The 18,697-nt window shown below is 42.7% G+C and overlaps 3 protein-coding genes across 8 annotated transcripts; all 3 read left to right on the top strand.

Moving 5' to 3' along the window:
- The first annotated feature begins 1,016 nt into the window (after positions 1 to 1,016).
- On the top strand, positions 1,017 to 2,723 carry LOC115207489 (tumor suppressor candidate 2). Of its 2 annotated transcripts, none has more exons than XM_029774593.1 (4): positions 1,017 to 1,199; positions 1,686 to 1,872; positions 1,995 to 2,115; positions 2,216 to 2,723. In XM_029774593.1, exons 1-4 carry the CDS (start codon positions 1,190 to 1,192, stop codon positions 2,279 to 2,281), a joined length of 384 nt encoding a protein of 127 aa, XP_029630453.1. In that variant the 5' UTR covers positions 1,017 to 1,189; the 3' UTR covers positions 2,282 to 2,723. The 2 variants fall into 2 exon arrangements, with proteins under 2 accessions (XP_029630453.1, XP_029630451.1); XM_029774591.1 differs by having other exon boundaries at positions 1,019 to 1,199; positions 1,632 to 1,872.
- Positions 2,724 to 6,258: 3,535 nt separating this feature from the next.
- On the top strand, positions 6,259 to 10,787 carry LOC115207486 (hyaluronidase-2). 5 transcript variants are annotated; one of them, XM_029774590.1, is made up of 6 exons: positions 6,517 to 6,615; positions 6,715 to 6,824; positions 7,187 to 7,267; positions 7,367 to 8,346; positions 9,302 to 9,391; positions 9,656 to 10,787. In XM_029774590.1, the coding sequence occupies exons 4-6, from the start codon at positions 7,411 to 7,413 to the stop codon at positions 10,052 to 10,054; spliced, it is 1,425 nt and encodes a 474-aa protein (XP_029630450.1). In that variant the 5' UTR covers positions 6,517 to 6,615; positions 6,715 to 6,824; positions 7,187 to 7,267; positions 7,367 to 7,410; the 3' UTR covers positions 10,055 to 10,787. The 5 variants fall into 5 exon arrangements, with proteins under 5 accessions (XP_029630445.1, XP_029630450.1, XP_029630446.1 ...); XM_029774585.1 differs by lacking the exon at positions 7,187 to 7,267 and having other exon boundaries at positions 6,259 to 6,622; XM_029774586.1 differs by having other exon boundaries at positions 6,562 to 6,824.
- Positions 10,788 to 12,503: 1,716 nt separating this feature from the next.
- hyal1 (hyaluronidase 1) lies at positions 12,504 to 15,598 on the top strand. Its single transcript, XM_029774584.1, has 4 exons — positions 12,504 to 12,714; positions 12,952 to 13,871; positions 13,994 to 14,083; positions 14,169 to 15,598. Exons 1-4 carry the CDS (start codon positions 12,711 to 12,713, stop codon positions 14,487 to 14,489), a joined length of 1,335 nt encoding a protein of 444 aa, XP_029630444.1. The 5' UTR covers positions 12,504 to 12,710; the 3' UTR covers positions 14,490 to 15,598.
- Positions 15,599 to 18,697: the final 3,099 nt, after the last annotated feature.

The raw sequence follows: 18,697 nt of genomic DNA, 5'->3' as shown, positions 1-18,697 counted from the left end.
ATGCCATTGGGATGATATTCGTTAGCTAAATAATGCTATCCACACTTGGCAGTTATGGCTAGTTGCGAGTACTTGGTTTGTGGTCCAAATACTTAAAAGACACACTCTCGTCCACTTACCCTCTCCTTATGCGCTTGGGGGATACCCCGTCGCCATCTTGGTGGGTGGGTGGTCCAAATGATTAGCCAAGCAAGGGAAGTTTGCAATGTAAGGCCCTCAGGCCTCGTTTTCAGTCTGTTTTGCGAGTGTAAAATTATGTTCACTCCGGGGCCTGAAAAAATCATTCCTGCCTCCTTTAAAAAAAAACGTTTTTATTGACAACAAATCAATACAGGAAGTACATGTGGGAACACAAGTATATATAAATAATATACAATGGACAATTGGGCTAGGGGGTACAATAGCACATTATACAAGGACCTTAAGGGACATACATACACTCATTATTCTAACAGCTTTTTTGTTAGTAGAGTATTTAACTGTCTTAAAATTCAGTTCAATTTATTTTTGTAAGGTAAGAATGTGTTTTTTTTTTGTAAATTTACATTTGTGAATATGAAATTTGGCCAAAAGAATAATGAAATTAATTACATAAAAATGTTTCAGCTTATTTCTATCGTAGGTAAAGAATCCAAGCAGTACATCTCTCCACAATATTGTAAGATCTTCATAAATGTGTTAAATTATAAATCTACTGATGTCTTGCCACAGTTTTCTTACATGAATACAACGCCAACAAAGACGCAACATCATTCCTGCCTCCCTTGTCCTGCAAGTGTACACTCCTCACACGTCACGAAACGTCTTCAAAAGTGTCCACTTAATTTGAAAGCTTAGGGAATAGGGTGCGTCTTAAGTGTTTGGACTGCAGACTTTGACACAGAGAATGTTACTATTATTTCCTTGTGATGGTGTACAGATTTAGTAAAGGATGCTGTGCAAACATCTACCTACATCCTCTCTGTACTGGCTAGAGGTCACATTGTTTATGTCACTCATGCGCAAGCTCAGCTGACCAACCGTGCCGCTCTTTCGTTCGTTCAGACCACACGTCACGTCAGTGTGATTGTTTTTTGAGATCTGTACTAGCTAGCTAGCCAGCCATTTTAGCTATTTAACAACAACAGTGTATTTGATCAACACTACCCTACTCCAAGGACGAATAGAAGTCACTACGCTAAAATAATGAATGTGTTACTGTAAGTGCTGTCACCATAATACACCGTTAGCTAGAGCTAACGTCAGCTTACCTTGCTAATTGTTAAAAGTTACTAGGTTAGCGTAGCAAACAGCCAGGGAACTGTTGACATAGTTATCTAGCTTTGGTTGATGCAGTTTAAAAGCTTAATTCATTTACTATATTAAGATAACTTAGTTTGCTATCAGCTGTAATTTGAACAGTGTGACGTTAGCTAGCCATCTTGGCCAAGCTGGCCAACGTCGTTCGCTAACTACAGTAACTAGCGAATGTTAAGTTGACAGTTTGAATGCCAAGTAGTTAGCAAGCAAACATAGCTATTTAAATTGCTAACTAACTATTGTTTGGCCTATGTGGTAACATCAGGCTAGCTAACGCAACAGCTTGTGTGTTTTAACAGCAGTGCCTATGGCATAACTGTTCTTGTTTTCAGATCCAAACCAGGAGACAACTGACTGTCTGAATAGCTCATATACTCGTTGCCTAGGGGTTTTCACAGGGGATAATGTCCCATCACTGAAGATGGGAGGCAGTGGGTCCAAGGTGAAAGGTGCTTGGCCATTTGCTGGTTCAGGAGCTGGAGGTGATTCAGGAAGCGAGGGGCAAGAAGACCAGTCTTTGACCCGCCTCAAAGGGACCAGAAAATCAACCCCATTTATTTTCACAAGGAGGAGGTAATAATGTCTGCTAAATGCAATATGTAGCCTATATGATATGTGATCTTTAGTGAAATGCTTTCCAATACCTGATGTGTGTGTGTGTGTGTGTGTGTGTGCGTGCGTGCGTGTGTTGATAGCTCACTTTACTATGATGAGGATGGGGACCTGGCTCATGAGTTCTATGAAGAGACTGTGGTGACAAGAAATGGCCGGAAGAGGTCCAAGCTGAAGAGGATTCAGAAGAACCTCATACCTCAGGTACGCTGATTGGATGAACAGACTGTGTTTTGGAAAGGTATCCAGTCACCCATGGTTCTTGTTTATAATTACTGTTGTGGGTATTGTTATCTGTTTGCAGGGAATTGTGAAGCTGAACCACCCCCGGATCCATGTAGATTTTCCTGTCATCCTCTGTGAGGTGTGAATCACATTGGGCTGGTCAATGTGGAAAAGATACCTGTCAGTCAAAGGCTGCCCCACACTACAACTGCTCCATCTTGAACGCTGGTGTTCCTCTGAGAAGATGGATGAGATGTCTGACTACAGCTGTGGACAGACCACCGAAGCTATGTTGCCGAGAGAAAGGGGAGGTGGATAGAAATTTGGTGAAATATAGAGGATAGAGTAAAAGTACTGCCTTTTGTGACATGTAGAGAAGTGTTTGTGTGGGAGAGAAAGGTAGCTCAAGATAAGGGAAGGTATATGAATTCCCACAGTACATGTTGACCATTTTCAATATTATCATATCTATGTCTGCCCCTGTGATTGGAGACAAGACCTGCACTAGTGAACTTTTAATGTAAATAAAAAAAATAAAAACCTGTCTGAGTTGGAAATACTTGAATAAATGGTTTACCAGGCTAAAAGACTGAGGCATCCCCTGTTTTTATCAAGTCCACATATGGTTCAGTCTGAGTTTTGTTCCATAAGAGTATTTAACTGTGGTCACAATTAAATACTCTTGTGGTCACAATATCGATGTGGTCGCAATATCGATGGTTTTGTATTCTATGATTTAAAGACTGATTGGCACAATTTACTAGTCCTTCTCTTTCTAGTTATCATCCTGGGAAGCTGTAGTTGGTGAATATTTTTTCTCTCTGCTGTATTTCAGTTTAGGCACCAGGGGGCAGTGCTCTTGTACAGGTGGGTCTCAACATAGGTTGGATTCTGTAACATTTTTGGGTCAGTCATGTTTTATGCCAATTGACTTTGAATCATTTAGGATGATTATGACATATGTCTAGTTGTTTATGATAGTCAAGTACTTTATAGACATTTTGAAGGTTTGGTGGAAACCATTCTAATGATAATCAATTTGTACAGTATCTAATGGTTCATGATCATGATATATTGTCAGTTTCAGTGTTGTTTGCTCTCTTGTAGCATATGGCTGGCTATGGGCATAACGGCCATCTCTGGCCCCTGTAATTGTATGGAATGTGGTTGGGTATGTTTCAGGGCCAGGGGTCAGACTCTGATGTAATTCCTCCTTCATTCCTTCCTTTGATGTTCTTCAGAGCAACTTCCTCTGAGATGGGTTACTCTCGAATGGGTGAGGCTTGATTATGACCCTAAATTCCTAAAGTGTGTTTTAGCCATACTGATGGATTTAGCAAGATGAGTAATACATCCAAATAGCATACTGTAAGCAATTTATCATTACATTTTATTTTATCTAATCAGAAAGTCCCATGGAGTTCAGAAGACCACTATCCCAAGGGAGACCTCAACCTGGCATACTTTCAAATGCCATAGGCAGTTTATGTAAAGTATGTGAATTCATGGGTTGTTGGTGAAAAAATAGATTTTCATACATCTCAGAGATAAAAAAAAAAATTATAAAGCAATTTCTCACATGATCAACAAAGTTCAAAATGTAACCTGTGTGAGTTCTAGGCTATTATACAGTCCTATGGTCCCTGATTTTTAAAGTGCTTGTGTATGATGAAGGTAACAGAGTGTGTGTTTCCAGTTCCCTACATTGTTATCACTTCCTGGAGGTGCCTGAAGACTGATGATGTAATGTCCAGGAGTCAAGGGTCAAAGGGAAGCACGCAGGATGGAGGGAAACTGCCCATCCCTTCTCTTCCCTCACTCTCTCTTTGTCTCATTCACACGCATACTAGCAGGTGAGTCAGCAGAGCTTGGAGAACAAACAGCGGAACAGCATCAACTGAGTGACCCTCACAGGATGAGGTCTCACTTCCAGGGGTTTTTGTCTATCATGTGCTCTCAGATCCTCCACGTCACATGCACCCTTTAGGCATATGTTTTGTTGGACTTTGCTTCTAACTATTCATTTAAAAGCTTTCAACCCCAGCCTGCTCTAAATCTTTCCATGATCTTGGCAACATGACAGCATGTGGTACTTGGTTGGTTCATTTGAGCCACTGCCAATGGCCATCGCATCTGCCTCAAGCGGAACATCTGCATGCCAGATGTCTGTGTCCAGACAGAGTTTTAATGCTACTAGTCCTAGAGATATACCATGCTTGCTTACATGAACTATAGGTTATTCTGTAACACTTTATATGATGGTGTAGCCTACTTACAATTATTTATTAAGGGGGTTAAACGGTCAATTATAAGTGTATAGATAGTTTATGAATATGTAATGAACATGTATAACACATTGGTTGCAATTGTATGCTTGTCATCTAACTCTTTGACAAAAACTATGTTTATGAACTCTAATGGTTCTGTGTGGCTCAGTTGGTAGAGTGTGGCTTTTGCAACGCCAGGGTTGTGGGTTCGATTCCCACGGGGGACCAGTACAAAAAGGAATGCACTCAAGTTGCTCTGGATAAGAGAGTCTGTTAAATTACTAAAATGTATTAAACTGAGAACTCAAACTATAGGCATGGCGTTCTCAGTATGTTGGGAGGGTCTATGCCAGGCTTCGGTAAAATCACAAGGAAATCAGCTCAAAGGGGTTTTAATTTAGGACATCTGTTACCAAGTATTCCCACGCATAAAAAGAGAGGCATATGTGATCCTATCCCAATGTAAAGGTTTGAAGTTATTCTGTTTTGTCAAATAATCTGTTTGGGATTCTTGTTGTTAATTTGCAGTACAAATTATTTCTAACTATGTTCAACCCCCGACAATCCTTTCAAGGGAAAACCGGCCCATGGCTGAATGTAATTGGGACCCCTGTTCTATGCTGTCAACAGCTATTCAATCTAGATAATGCAACAATATACACTATATATACAAAATGATGTGGACATCCCTTCAAATTAGTTGATTTGGCTATTTCAGCAACACCCGTTGCTGACAGGTGTGTAAAATCGAGCACACAGCCATGCAATCTTCATAGGTAAATATTGGCAGTAAATGGCTCAGTGACTTTCAACGTGGCACTGTCATAGGATGACACCCTTCCAACAAGTCAGTTCATCAAATTTCTGCCCTGCTTGAGCTGCCCGGGTCAACTGTAAGTGCTGTTATTGTGACGTGGAAATGTGTAGACGCAACAACAGCTCAGTTGCGAAGTCTGGATAAGAGCGTCTGCTAAATGACGTAAATAAAATAAATAAGTCGTAGGCCACACAATCTCACAGAACGGGGATGCCGAGTGCTGAAGCGCGTAACGCGTAAAAATCGTCTGTCTTCGGTTGTAACACTCACCACTGAGTTCCAAATTGCCTCTGGAAGCAACGTTTGCACACAAACTGTTAGTCGGGAGCTTCATGAAATGGGTTTCAATGGTCGAGCAGCCGCACAGAAGCCTTAGATCACCATGCGCAATGCCAAGCGCCGGCTGGAGGGGTGTAAAGCTCGCCGTCATTGGACTCTGGAGCAGTGGAAACACATTCTCTGGAGTGATAAATCACGCTTCACCATCTGGCAGTCTGAAGGACAAATCTGGGTTTGGTGGATGCCAGAAGAACGCTACCTGCCCCAATGCATAGTGCCAACTGTAAAGTTTGGTGGAGGAGGAATAATGGTCTGGGGGTGTTTTTCATGGTTCAGGCTCTTTAAGTTCCAGTGAAGGAAAATCTTAATGCTACAGCATACAATGACATTCTAGATGATTCTGTGCTTCCAACTTTGTGGCAACTGTTTGAGGAAGGTCCTTTCCTGTTTCAGCATGACGATGCCCCGTGCACATAAAACAAACAAAGTCCATACAGAAATGGTTTGTCAAGATCGGTGTGGAAGAACTTGACTGGCCTGCACAGAGCCCTGACATCAACCCCATCAAACACCTTTGGGATGAACTGTAACGCAGACTGTGAGCCAGACCTCTCTAATGCTCTTGTGCCTGAATGGAAGCAAGTCCCCGCAGCATTGTTCCAACATCTAGTGGAAAACTTTCCCAGAAGAGTGGAGGTTGTTATAGAAGCAAAGGGGGGACCAACTCCATATTAATGCACATGATTTTGGAATGAGATGTTCTACAAGTAGATGTCCACATACTTTTGGCCATGTACTGCATCTGTTTTCAATGACCAAATTGGAAACGTTTTGGACTGACTCATTCTGAAGTGTTGAACTGACAAATTAAAGGAACTATTTTCAATTAAAAACAGGAAAGAAATATTAACTGGAAAGAAATATAAATATTATAAGATATTAAACCTAGGTTAGCCCAATTATTTTGGTGTCATACAATATATTAAGAACCACTTGACACGCCTACAGTAAAATATCATAATTGTAGGGTTTAGTTCGCCACTCCCCCATTTTCATGCTGAATGGAACGTCCTGAAGTGGTCCAGTCTCGTGCAACTGAACTGACAACAGTACAAGGTTTACGGTACACTCACTGTCGGTTCAAGTTGTAAAGTACAGTAATAATACACGCCAGTGACATAAATTAAATACCAGTGTTTTTACCTATTATTGCAGGGATCACTTAAAGTTTGTGTCATTCACTTTTCTCCAACTTATCTTGAGGAAAGACAAACGTGGCTTGGAATATAGCAGGACTCCATCTTTTGGGAATGCTTCCTCGTTCGGTAAAGTATGTTTTTCTATTTTCTTTTCCACTAATTAAAACTTCCTCATGGATAAAAGGTGGGTGTTGTACACCCACAGCAAAAATGTAAGGGTGTGTTTCCCGAGACAAGCGTCTACTGCTTTTTCAATCCACTGCTGCTAAATACTGTTTCCCACCAAACGGATTACTTTCAATAACCTAGAACTTTTACTAAATATTAAATTCATCATCTTCATGAAAAGTGGTATTGTTTCTAGGCTTGTCATATACAGTAGGCTGCTTGATCTTAATGCATTATTCATAGAGGCTTTCACGCTGAATACAATGAATTAAACCAGCTGAACTGTTCACAGCATATATCCTCTTTATTCATAAACCTAGTGTATGTCTTGAACCTGTGGGGAAAGTGAGCCCTCTATTTCAACTTTTATGCTCATGGAGGTACCCAAGTAATTACAGTTGGTAAGCAAATCTGAATCTATTGATTAGAAATCCAAATATAATTTGTGATGTTTACTTCAATTTACATTTAAAATAAGCTAATGTAATTTATCTTTACAGGACAGGAGAGCAGAGTGAAAAGATATTCATTCCCCACAAAAGTCATGTACTGGACTGCACTGCCTGATTGGAAAGTATTGTTGTTGGTGACTCTTCTATGGGACTGCTGCTTCTGTGCTGAGGAACTGAAGCCCACAAGATGGCCACTGTATCCCCAAAAGCCTCTGGTCCTGGCCTGGAATGCCCCGACGGAGGACTGCGGCCCGCGGCACAGTATCCATTTTCAGCTGGAGCAGTTCCAGATTGTGGCGTCGCCCAACGAGGGCTTTGTCCGCCAGAACCTCACCATATTTTACAAGGACCGCTTAGGGTTGTACCCTTACTATGATGAGCCTGATGGTACAGCCATGAACGGTGGGCTCCCGCAGGTTGCCAGTCTCGCTCAGCATCTGGAGAAGATGCCGGAGGGCATTCAGTATTACATACGTGAACCAGGGGCCAAGGGACTGGCAGTTATTGACTGGGAGGAATGGAGACCACTGTGGATCCGCAACTGGGACTTCAAGGATGTGTACCGCAGACGGTCACGCCAGCTGGTGGCTGAGAAGAACCCAGCCTGGCCCGCAGAGCGTGTGGCTAAGGTGGCCCAGCAGGAGTTTGAGATGTCGGCCCGGAAGTTCATGCTGGAGACCCTGAGGCTGGCCAAGAGCCTGCGGCCCAACCAGCTGTGGGGGTTCTACCTGTTCCCAGACTGCTACAACCACGACTACAGGAACACTCTGGAGAACTACACAGGCCGCTGCCCTGACGTGGAGGTGGCCCGGAATGAAATGCTCAAATGGCTGTGGACTGAGAGTACAGCCCTCTTCCCTTCCGTCTACATGAGCACAGTGCTACGCTCTTCGCCCTCTGGGCGCCAGTTTGTCCGGAACCGGGTGAAGGAGGGGATGCGTCTGGCATCAGGGGGAAACGGGCTGGCACGTCCTGTCTTTGTATATGCCCGGCCCACCTACGCCAACGTATTGGACCTGCTGACAGAGGTGAGGGGCCGTTTCACTGACAGTCACATAGTACTAACCAGGAGCACTTATCCTACCTAGACCTTTAAATAATATAGATTTGTTTTAAGTCTTCGTATGTTTGTTGGATTGAGACAGATGGAGGTGAAAGGTATGAGAGAGAGGTTGCTGAAAGAGCACTGGAACAGATTCAAATCCATGCTGGCTGCAGAACATCATACATGTCCTCCAGAGGCAGTGGCTTAGACAGATAGGCCACCCCAGTCCACCTATCTTGACCTTTTGATCAGACTGTTTACCATTGGACAGGAAATCCATCCTGCATATCATATTCCAGCTCAATTCAGTGAGAAAGTAGTCAAGGAGTTGGAAGAATAATTTCTGTTAACCCATATCTACAGCCTATAAACCTACCCTAATAGAATCTTCATCGGGATTGGAATGATGATTCCGATTCAGTTAATGTTTTGAGGATTCAATGAGTTTTAGTTTGAAACTGTTTCATATTTTTTTCTGAATACTCCCTCTTTAAAATCAATTTCATCAATGGGTGTGATTTCTAACTGCTCTTTTGTGTGGTGTGTCTGTGTGTGCTGGTTTGATTGACCCTGATTCACAGACAGATTTCTCTCTGTCCTTATCTGTGGCTGCAACCCTTTCCTGTGCTATCAGCAGACACTCCAGTACCACCACTCTTTTGTATGTGTGTGAGCAGGATGGGTGTTGGACATGTTACTTGCTAACACTCCATAGTGCATTTCCTTAGGGGGCATGAGCAGATAAGAGGTGGTCATACACAAAAGTGTATAGGGTCCGGTGGCCTCTCGCCCCCTCTCACGCTCAACAATACTAAGTGCATGTGGTTAATTCTGGTGCTATTTCCACTGGCTGATTTGTGCTGACTGTGCACGGTGTGCTTTTGTGATAAATCTGTACTCCTATAGTCAAGATTTTTAATGATTTCATCTCTATGCAGACGGACCTGGTCTCCACCATCGGGGAGAGTGTGGCTCTTGGGGCCGCAGGCATCATCCTCTGGGGAGACCATGCTTATGCAGGCAGCAAGGCAAGTGTCCACAGAATGACATCGCTACGAATCACTGAATGACCAAATCACAGGACCTCACTGCTTGTCACAATATCATAGTCAATCATGTCACACACTTGATGATCAGATGATTATGAGTTGTTTTTGTAGCAGCCCCTCTTCCTATCCCTTTTGTTATTATGATGTGAAATGGTTTGTAGTGGACTGTACGCTTCATTTCAATTGGGGAGATGCAGGAACAACATCAATCTTTCAACTCTGTGTGTGTCTTTCTCTCTCCAGACCAGTTGCTTCAGTCTGAATGAGTACCTACAGGGTCCGCTGGGCCGGTACCTGCTCAATGTCTCCACGGCAGCAGAGCTGTGCAGCCAGAGGCTATGCGGTTCCCAAGGACGCTGCCTGCGCAGACACCCTGACACTGATGCCTACCTGCACCTTAGCCCCCTCACCCACAGCATAGTCAGCCTGGAAAATGGCAAATTCAACGTTCAAACTCTAGGTCAGCTTGGGGAAGAGGACATAATGGGCTTTCAGAGAGAGTTTCAGTGCCAGTGCTATAGTGGCTACCAGGGAGAGGGTTGTGGCCAGAGAGACCCCCTACAACAAAGAGGTATCGCACCTTCAGTCATGGGGACATGGGTTCACTGTCTGCTGCTGCTACTCCTCACACTCCTGCTCTGACTGATTGCATACATACATAGTTCATACAGCTACATTTAAAATGATTTAATGTGTATACACATGACATTATCTACACACTTCCACAAAATGCACAAACATTATATACATACACTGGGACAAATGCAAATGTGTTCACTGCGGCCCAGGTTGCTGTAAGGTTGGTGAATCTATGATTAGATGGTGGAACACTGTGGAACACGTACGTAGAGTTATGGTTGTTTGTGTGTTTTGATTTTCTTGATACATTGGAGGGCTCGCTGGAAATAACTTTGTTTACATTGCTCTCTCACTCTTTCTCAGTTTCCTCCCAACAATATATATCTCTCTAATGCCTCTTCTTCCCACCCCCCCCTTTTCTTTCTACAACCCCCCCCTTTTAAGTTGTAATTTTCTCATGATCCCTAAGTTTGTTTTTGTGTGGTAGTTTTCAGCTTATGATGTATGTACAGGTTTGTATTATGTGTGTGTGCCAAAATGGGACAGGTGCACTTGATTTTTTTAATAGCACAAAATAGTACTTAGTGCCTGACCTTTGGCATTTTTATCTTTAGGTAAAAGTTCATATTTATATGAATGTATTTTCACACAAGAAAAAAGCTTTTGTTATTTTATGACAAATTGTATGACAAAAGCAAGACTACTATTTTCTCTCCAGAATTGTGCATCTATTTTACTGTGTACTGTGTTTCAATCTCTCAAAATAAATCAAAGCTGTAACAACATCCAATACAAATCTTGTAGATGCATTACTCTTGCTGGTCACTGGTCTATCAGTGCCTCTCTCTGCTTTGTTTCTGGTGGATCCAAAAATCACAATGTACACATATGGGCTATAGGCCTAGACCCTTCAAACTCAACTCTGGAACTCGATGCCAGATCCACTGCATTTTTTTCATTGTTACTCTCTAATCAGGGACTGATTTAGACCTGGGACACCAGGTGTGTGCAATTAATTATCAGGCAGAACAGAACCAGCAGGCTCCGGACCTCGTAGGGTAAGAGTTGGATACCCCTGGCCTAGACCTTAAATACAGGCTACTTTTGAGATTGGATTTGTCTGGCACAACATGTTATTGAAAGCACAACCCCTTCCCCCGTCTAATTGTCTGGTGTTGCCAGCCAAATGTTATTTTCAGCTCTTTTCAGCAATACACATTTCCAGGAAGCTGACACATGACCTAACATTATGGAAAGACACTGCATGTTCATAGAATTCTGAGGCCAATTCTCCACAGATCTATATATCTTTTAAAAACAGTTTTGGGGTTTTTACATCCAAGTTGGTGGGTAATAGGCTACCCTCCCGATTTTGGGGTCAAATAAAACTTTGTCTGAAGCATTGCCTTAATGTAGCCTAGGCCACAACACCATCTTTGATTTAACAGCCCTCCTCTACCATAATTATAGGTTGCCTCGAGACAAAATTATTTTGGTTCTTTTGAAGTCTTCAGCAAGAGTTCCTAAAGTTTTATAGGCATGTGTGTTTAGACACATTGCAGATAGCCAGGTCTGTTAAAATGTTAATGCACAGAGCCTGTTTATTTTAATTATCTAATGAATTAATTAATTATCCCGAGTGGTGTAGCGGTCTAAGGCACTGGTTCGAATCCAGACTGCATCACATCACAGGCTGTGATTTGGAGTCCCATAGGGCGGCGCACAATTGGCCCAGCATCGTCCGGGTTTGGCTGGGATAGGCCATCATTGTAAATAAGAATTTGTTCTTAACTGACTTGCCTAGTTAAATAAAGGTTAAATAAAAATACAAAAATATTAAAGACAGTGCATTCTGTAGGCCCATTCTGAGAGCAATACTTTCTAATCATTTATATAATACATTATTTTCACGAGATGAATGGGCTACAGTGGTTCCCAACCTGTCCTGTTCCGGGGACCACCAAATCACTGTAAAAAGCTCTTGAGGACCACCATTGGTGGAGTCGCAGAATTTTCTAAACATAAAATATTTTGGCGGTCTTAGCAGTAAATGTAGCACATAAAGGCCTATAATAATTATAATTGTTTATAATAATAATAATTTATTATTATTATAAACCATTTGCGTCGTGAAAAGTAATGTAAAATTGCTTATAATACCATTAATACTCCCAACTGTTATTATTTCTGGAAGAAAACGTATATATATAAAAAATTTATCTAAAGAATTTCGCAAACCACCTGCAGCACCCCCGCGGACCACAGGTTGAAAACCCATGGGCTACAGTAAACTAAGCATACATTGGCTTGATATTTAAAACTCGCAATTCGATTCACAAAGGTGATTCAGAGCGAAATACATTTGTTCATGTGTCTTTAACGAATGTCGACTGTATGAGAAAACGTTCTGCCTCGTCCTGTTTTGATTGGTGCTTGGAAAATCTCCTCCTCTGGTTTTTCAAGATGCACTGCATTTAGTTCGCGTGGCGCAAAGGGTGAGCCGAATTTGCACTTTGTTCAATAAAAATAACAAAGACCGAACCCCAGGCATAGCGGACGACCTAAATCCAGCGCACCTACTTTTTTCTCCAGAGCGTTTTCCTTCCTCTTTCTTACTTTGAAAAGCGAGGTTGGCTATCAGCAGATCATGCGATAGCAATCACTTTTCTCTATAGTCAGTTGACTTTTAAACCAACTATTTGCCCACGAAACCGATGATATGGGTAAGTAGACTAATAATGAGCTGTTATTGTGTGACTTTGACATAGCTAAGTAATGTTTATGCAGTAAACATTTTCATTAGATTCCCTTAGCACACTCAAAGTCATGTGACTTACTTCCTCACAATAAAAAAGTAGACTGGAGAACCTGAATCATTATGTACTGACAGTGTCACTCATGCACACTGCTTATATTTCAATTTGGCAAAATATGGTATAAAAGTTGTTTTCTCTCTGCAGGTACAAAGTGCATTTTCCCTGGGGTGCTGATTGTTTGTGTGAATGTGGCCGGTATTGTTCTTAGCAGTGAGCATGAAGCAGGAGCACTCCCCACACTGTCCCAGCTGCCCTTCCTCACTGTGTGGAATGCCCCTACAGCCCAGTGTAAGAGCCGCTATGGGGTGGATCTGGACCTGGGAGTGTTCAACATAGTGAGCAATCAGAACCAGAGCTTCATGGGTGACAACATCACCATCTTCTACAATACTAAACTGGGTCTGTACCCAAGATACAACCAAGGAGAGGCAGTTAACGGCGGGGTGCCACAGAATGCCAGCCTGCTGGAGCACCTGAGGGCTGCCTCTGATGACCTCCGGACCTACATGCCTGACAGAGACTTCCAAGGGCTGGCTGTGGTGGACTGGGAGAGCTGGAGGCCACTGTGGGAGCGCAACTGGGAAGGCATGAAGGTTTACTGGGAGGGGTCCAGGGCCCTAGTGAGGGCCAAGCACCCAGACTGGAGCCCTGCTCAGGTGGAGGTGGTTGCCCGCAAGGAGTTTGAGTATGCAGCACGGGCGTTCATGGAGGGCACCCTGAGGTTGGGGGAGCAGGAGAGGCCCAAGGGGATGTGGGGCTTTTATGGTTTCCCCTCCTGCTATAACTACTACAAAAACACGACATATAACTACACAGGGGAGTGTCCTCAGATAGAGTTGAAGAGGAATGATGATCTGTTCTGGCTGTGGAACGTCTCCTCTGCCCTCTACCCAGATATCTACCTGGATCTTGGGATGCGTGGTCTTGGCAATGGCATCCTCCTGTACACACACCACCGTGTCATGGAAGCCATGAGGGTGGGCGCGCAGGTGACCCCCATGGTCCCCCCTGTGTTTCCGTACGCCCGCATTGTCTACACTTACTCTCTGGAGTTCCTCTCTCAGGCAGGTGCTCCCCTGGTTCAGTATGCTGTGCTGTACTGCCAATCCCTATTGTCTATCAGTGCAATAGTATGAGACTGTTATGGTACGTGATACATACTGACCCCTGATTGCTACTTTGTTAGGAGGTCCTGGTCCACACGATTGGAGAGAGTGCTGCTTTAGGATCTGCAGGGATCGTACTGTGGGGAGACGATGCCTACTCCAAATCTAAGGTACATTACAACTTAGAATTTGGTCCATTCCCTGCATATGCAAACATACACAAATAATAATTATTTGTGATTTCCTGTTTTCCAGGCGAATTGTCAGGCAATCAAAGACTACCTGGATGAAACCCTGGGCCGTTACTTGGTGAATGTGACCACAGCAGCTACTCTATGTAGCAGGATGGTGTGCTCCTCTCGGGGCCGATGCCAGAGGAGAGACAAAGGCTCCCGTGCCTACCTCCACCTGGACCCCAGCGCCTGGACTGTGGTGCCTGAGAAGAGGCCAGAGGGGGGGCAACGCTACAGGGTCCTGGGCCAACTGAAGCCACGTGAGGCTTTGTACATACAGACCCACTTCCAGTGCCAATGCTATCCTGGCTGGGGAGGTAAACGCTGCTCCAAGCCCCTGTAGTTCTGATCGTGTTTAAAGGAGCATCGGTTACATTACGCTACATTACGTTAGCCCACTCTGATTGCTGTACTCACTCTTATGGAACACATTATACCCAGTCCTGAGCCAATAAGGTATAGCGGTATAACAATTATAACCAGTGTTGTTGCATTCGTGACCCTCATTTCAGACTCCCCCTACTCAACACCAATCTGCCTCTGACCACTCCAGATGGGTGGTTACATGTTACCAGTTGGATGAGTTTACAAGTGAGGGATGAAGTGATATGATGAACAGTTTATTTGTAGATCATTGAGAAAGCCAGGAATAAACCATAGCTGACATTGACATTTAAGCACGTCTGTTTAGAAAATAGTTTCCAGACATTTTACAAAAGTAGAAATGTAATCTCGTTAAATTACAGTTTATGACCTGGGATTATTCATATTGGTTTCAAACACGTCACAGAAAATCAGTGGTTAAGCTTGAATCCTTAGTTGAAACAATAACAAAGGGGTCATTCCGCCTCTGTTTCGGTAAAAAGCTGAGGGATGGGTCTTTTAGAAATGTAACCACTCTCAAATTTATAGACAGAGCTATGGATGCAAGGACTGACCATCCATAATGAGTTATAGTTTTAACCAAGTTTTGATGCTATACAGTGTTTACATTGTTTACCAACATATGAGTAAATCAAGATTATATTTTGGGTTCTGATGGGGTATGCGAGTTGAGCTAAGCTCATGATCCATTTACAAGTTATATTTTTCAAGAATCAATGGGTATATGTCATTCATAAATCCAAAAATGGATGTAGCAACTAAGGATTTTAGTTTTAAAATAATGCTTCATTTTGGGACTTTAAGTTTTGAAAGCTATTAGAGCTAAGGAAATCCACACCAACTGGATTGCTGCTTGACAGTTTCAGCTGTTAGCTAATGGCAAAGTCATTCTTGAGCACCACAAATGTACTCAGCAATTTACCAGAACCCTGTGGGCGTATACGTGACTCATGAGAAATGTGATACAATGTACTCATGATTGATACTGTATGGGTGAATGTATTGTCTACCAGATACTTCAACTGAAATGTTTTTGAATTTTACATTCAATAAATGATTTCGCTGGCATATCTGTACTAAAATCATAATAGGAAGTGGGCTTAAACCATTTCAGCACAGCTGCATGTGATATCCCAACCTCACACCACAGTGGACCTGTTATGGATGCCTTGTACCCACACTCTCATTTAGAAAGAACATTGTTATTTGTATACTTGTGTGTGAGTTGTTAGCAGAGGAGTAGCATGCTGAGCTCTGACAGGATTCTCTGGGTTTTCTACTGCAGGTCTGTGACCACCAGGTGGTGGTGGTATGTAATAATTAAACTGAAACAAGAGTTTACCCAAGGGTGTATATGTAGCTACTACTGGTCACCACAGCTCAGAGTGGATCTTTGCAAAAGATAATTGGCCCACAAAAATGTATGGATAATTTCATGCCTCAGTTTTGAAGAGCTCAAAATATGAGTGCTTATCCACTGTATTGAACCAACAGACACTGACGGACACAGTCTCAGTGTCTTCTTAGGAACATGTGGCGACCCTGATGCCCTTGATTGATTTTGACGCAGCATGTAAGACCCTGTCTCTTCTGATAGCTGCTGTTTTACTGTGGTGTGGTTGGCTGTAATTTGGTTTTCTCCCTGGAGGATGGGCTTGCTCTTTCCCACTTCCCTCTTTTACACAGCAGACTGGATTGGGGGGAATTGAGAAAGATATCCAAAGGCTGCTGTTTCCACACACTATTATTCTGATATATGGAAACTAGGAATATATAGGAACCTTTTAGAATCATCAAAAATGTGGTTTGGGCCAGCACTGACTTTAATTACACATTACATTGTGTAATTACGCAAAGATAAGTAAAAAGATGAGAACAACTTAATGTTACAACAGTCATAACAATTTGAATGCAACTTGTAGCTGTTATATTTTCTCCTTTTGCCATACTCCAATACTGAATAGAGCTGACCTGTAGCCTTCAGGTAGATCAGCTATAATGAGAGGCCACTGTGAGTGTTATCTGGCTCCTGCTGGAAACACAACTCTCCAAACAATTGGCCCTCTCTCCCACTAACTAACCCCTGTCTGTCAGTTCCAGTGAGCCGGGCCCTCGCTCTCCATCTCTCTATCCTCTAATCTCCACATTTGTTCATTTTGGTGTCTCGCTCTGTCACCCCTCTGTGGTCACGCCTCCCCCTCCCCTGCCGCTCGGTCTAGAGATTGTCTCGGTAGCTCTTGGTATAATAAGTGGTTCGTCACACTCTCTGTCCGTGTCCTTCAAAAGAGTCAAGACTGATCAGGCTCCGTAGAGGTCTGATATTCTTCTGTAAAGATGTGTTGTCCCTTATATGTGTGAGCAAGTCTATGTTTTTGTTCATTGATTTTTCACCGTAGGAGGGGAGTGGGAATCATGTAAAGTTTATTTGTCATATGCACAGGATACACATCTGTGACCACACTGGCTCCGAATATCTTTGACTAATGTCATCCAAAATTACAGTACCAGTCAAAAGTTTCGACACACCTACTAATTTCAGGGTTTTTCTTTATTTTTACTATTTTCTACATTGTGGAATAATAGTGAAGACATCAACACTAGGAAATAACACATATGGAATCATGTAGTAACCAAAAAAGTGTTAAACAAATCAAAATATATTTTATATTTGAGATTATTCAAAGTAGCCACCCTTTGCCTTGATGACATTTGCCTTGGCATTCTCTCAACCAGCTTCACCTGGAATGCTTTTCCAAAAGTCTTGAAGGAGTTCCCACCTATGCTGAGCGCTTGTTAGCTGCTTTTCCTTCACTCTGCGGTCCAACTCATCCCAAACTATCTCAGTTGGGTTGAGGATGGGTGATTGTGGAGGCCAGGTCATCTGATGCAGCACTCCATCACTCTCCTTATTGGTCAAATAGCCCTTACACAGCCTGGAGGTGTGTTGGGTCATTGTCCTGTTGAAAAACAGATGATAGTCCCACTAAGCACAAACCAGATGGGATGGCATATCGCTGTAGAATGCTGTAGTAGCCATGCTGGTTAAGTGTGCCTTGAATTCTAAATCAATCACTGACAGTTTCACCAGCAAAGTACCCCCACACCATCACACCTACATGCAATAACACTTTTGTGGTTATTACATGATTCCATATGTGTTATTTCATAGTTTTGATGTCTTCACTATTATTCTACAATGTAGAAAATAGTAAAAATAAAGAAAAACCCTTGAAAGAGTAAATGTGTCCAAACTTTTGACTAGTACTGTATATTTACCTAGTAGCACAGTAGGCCAATGCACTATTTGTGACAGTTTCACAAAAATAAAACTCATGAGCTCTCCTGTTCCTAGGTACACGGACACAATAGATGCTTGATGGAGGCTGAGGTGTTTGTGGAGACTGTCACACAAAATGTTCTCTGACACTTCAATAATAATATATCCATCAAATGTAAGAAAATGACATCAGGACATAGAGGGGGGGGGGGGGGGGTGGTGATGATAGAGGTCACAATGTCCTATTTCTCTGAGATGGGGCTCTGATTGCACTCACTTCACTGAATGGCCATTTCTCCCTCTGAGTGGCAGACAGACTCTATCTGGCTGTTGTGCATGTCATATCAACGCAATGCCTGAATGCAGACTGTTTGAAGATATTCACTTTCTTTATTCATGGAAGATAAATGAATAACCTTGTATAAACTCTCTCAGGGGTATGACATGAGAGGAGTGTGTATCTCTGCGCGTGCAGGTGTGTGCACATGGGTTTGTGCGCCTACCTGTGTATGTGGGTGTGTGTGTGCGTGTGAGTTGAAGATTTGCTGTCTCTGCAGTATGTGTCCTGATGAGAGGTGACCTGACAGACTGTCACATGTGACTTCTCCACCGATGAGCAGCTCTGTTCTCCACCCCGCCAGACCCCATTAGAGCTCGGTGAATACCACCACACACACACACACACACACACCAAGGTTAACCCCATGGACCTTCAGCCAATAAGGAAAACTTGCACTTTTCAGATAAGTAATTTATTATGTAATTAATTTAAATGTGATTTATTTTTGTAAGCAGATAATCCATTTCAGCATTTTCATTTTACTGAATTTTGATCTAAGCTCATTTGAATAAAATGTTTTCTGCACATTAGTCTGGGTAATGAAGTGGAT

The sequence above is a fragment of the Salmo trutta genome, chromosome 14 (assembly GCF_901001165.1).
Source record: "Salmo trutta chromosome 14, fSalTru1.1, whole genome shotgun sequence".
Classification (NCBI taxonomy): Eukaryota; Metazoa; Chordata; class Actinopteri; order Salmoniformes; family Salmonidae; genus Salmo; species Salmo trutta.
The sequence above is the reverse complement of the archived record's forward strand: the minus strand, read 5'-3'. Positions and strand labels throughout refer to the sequence as shown.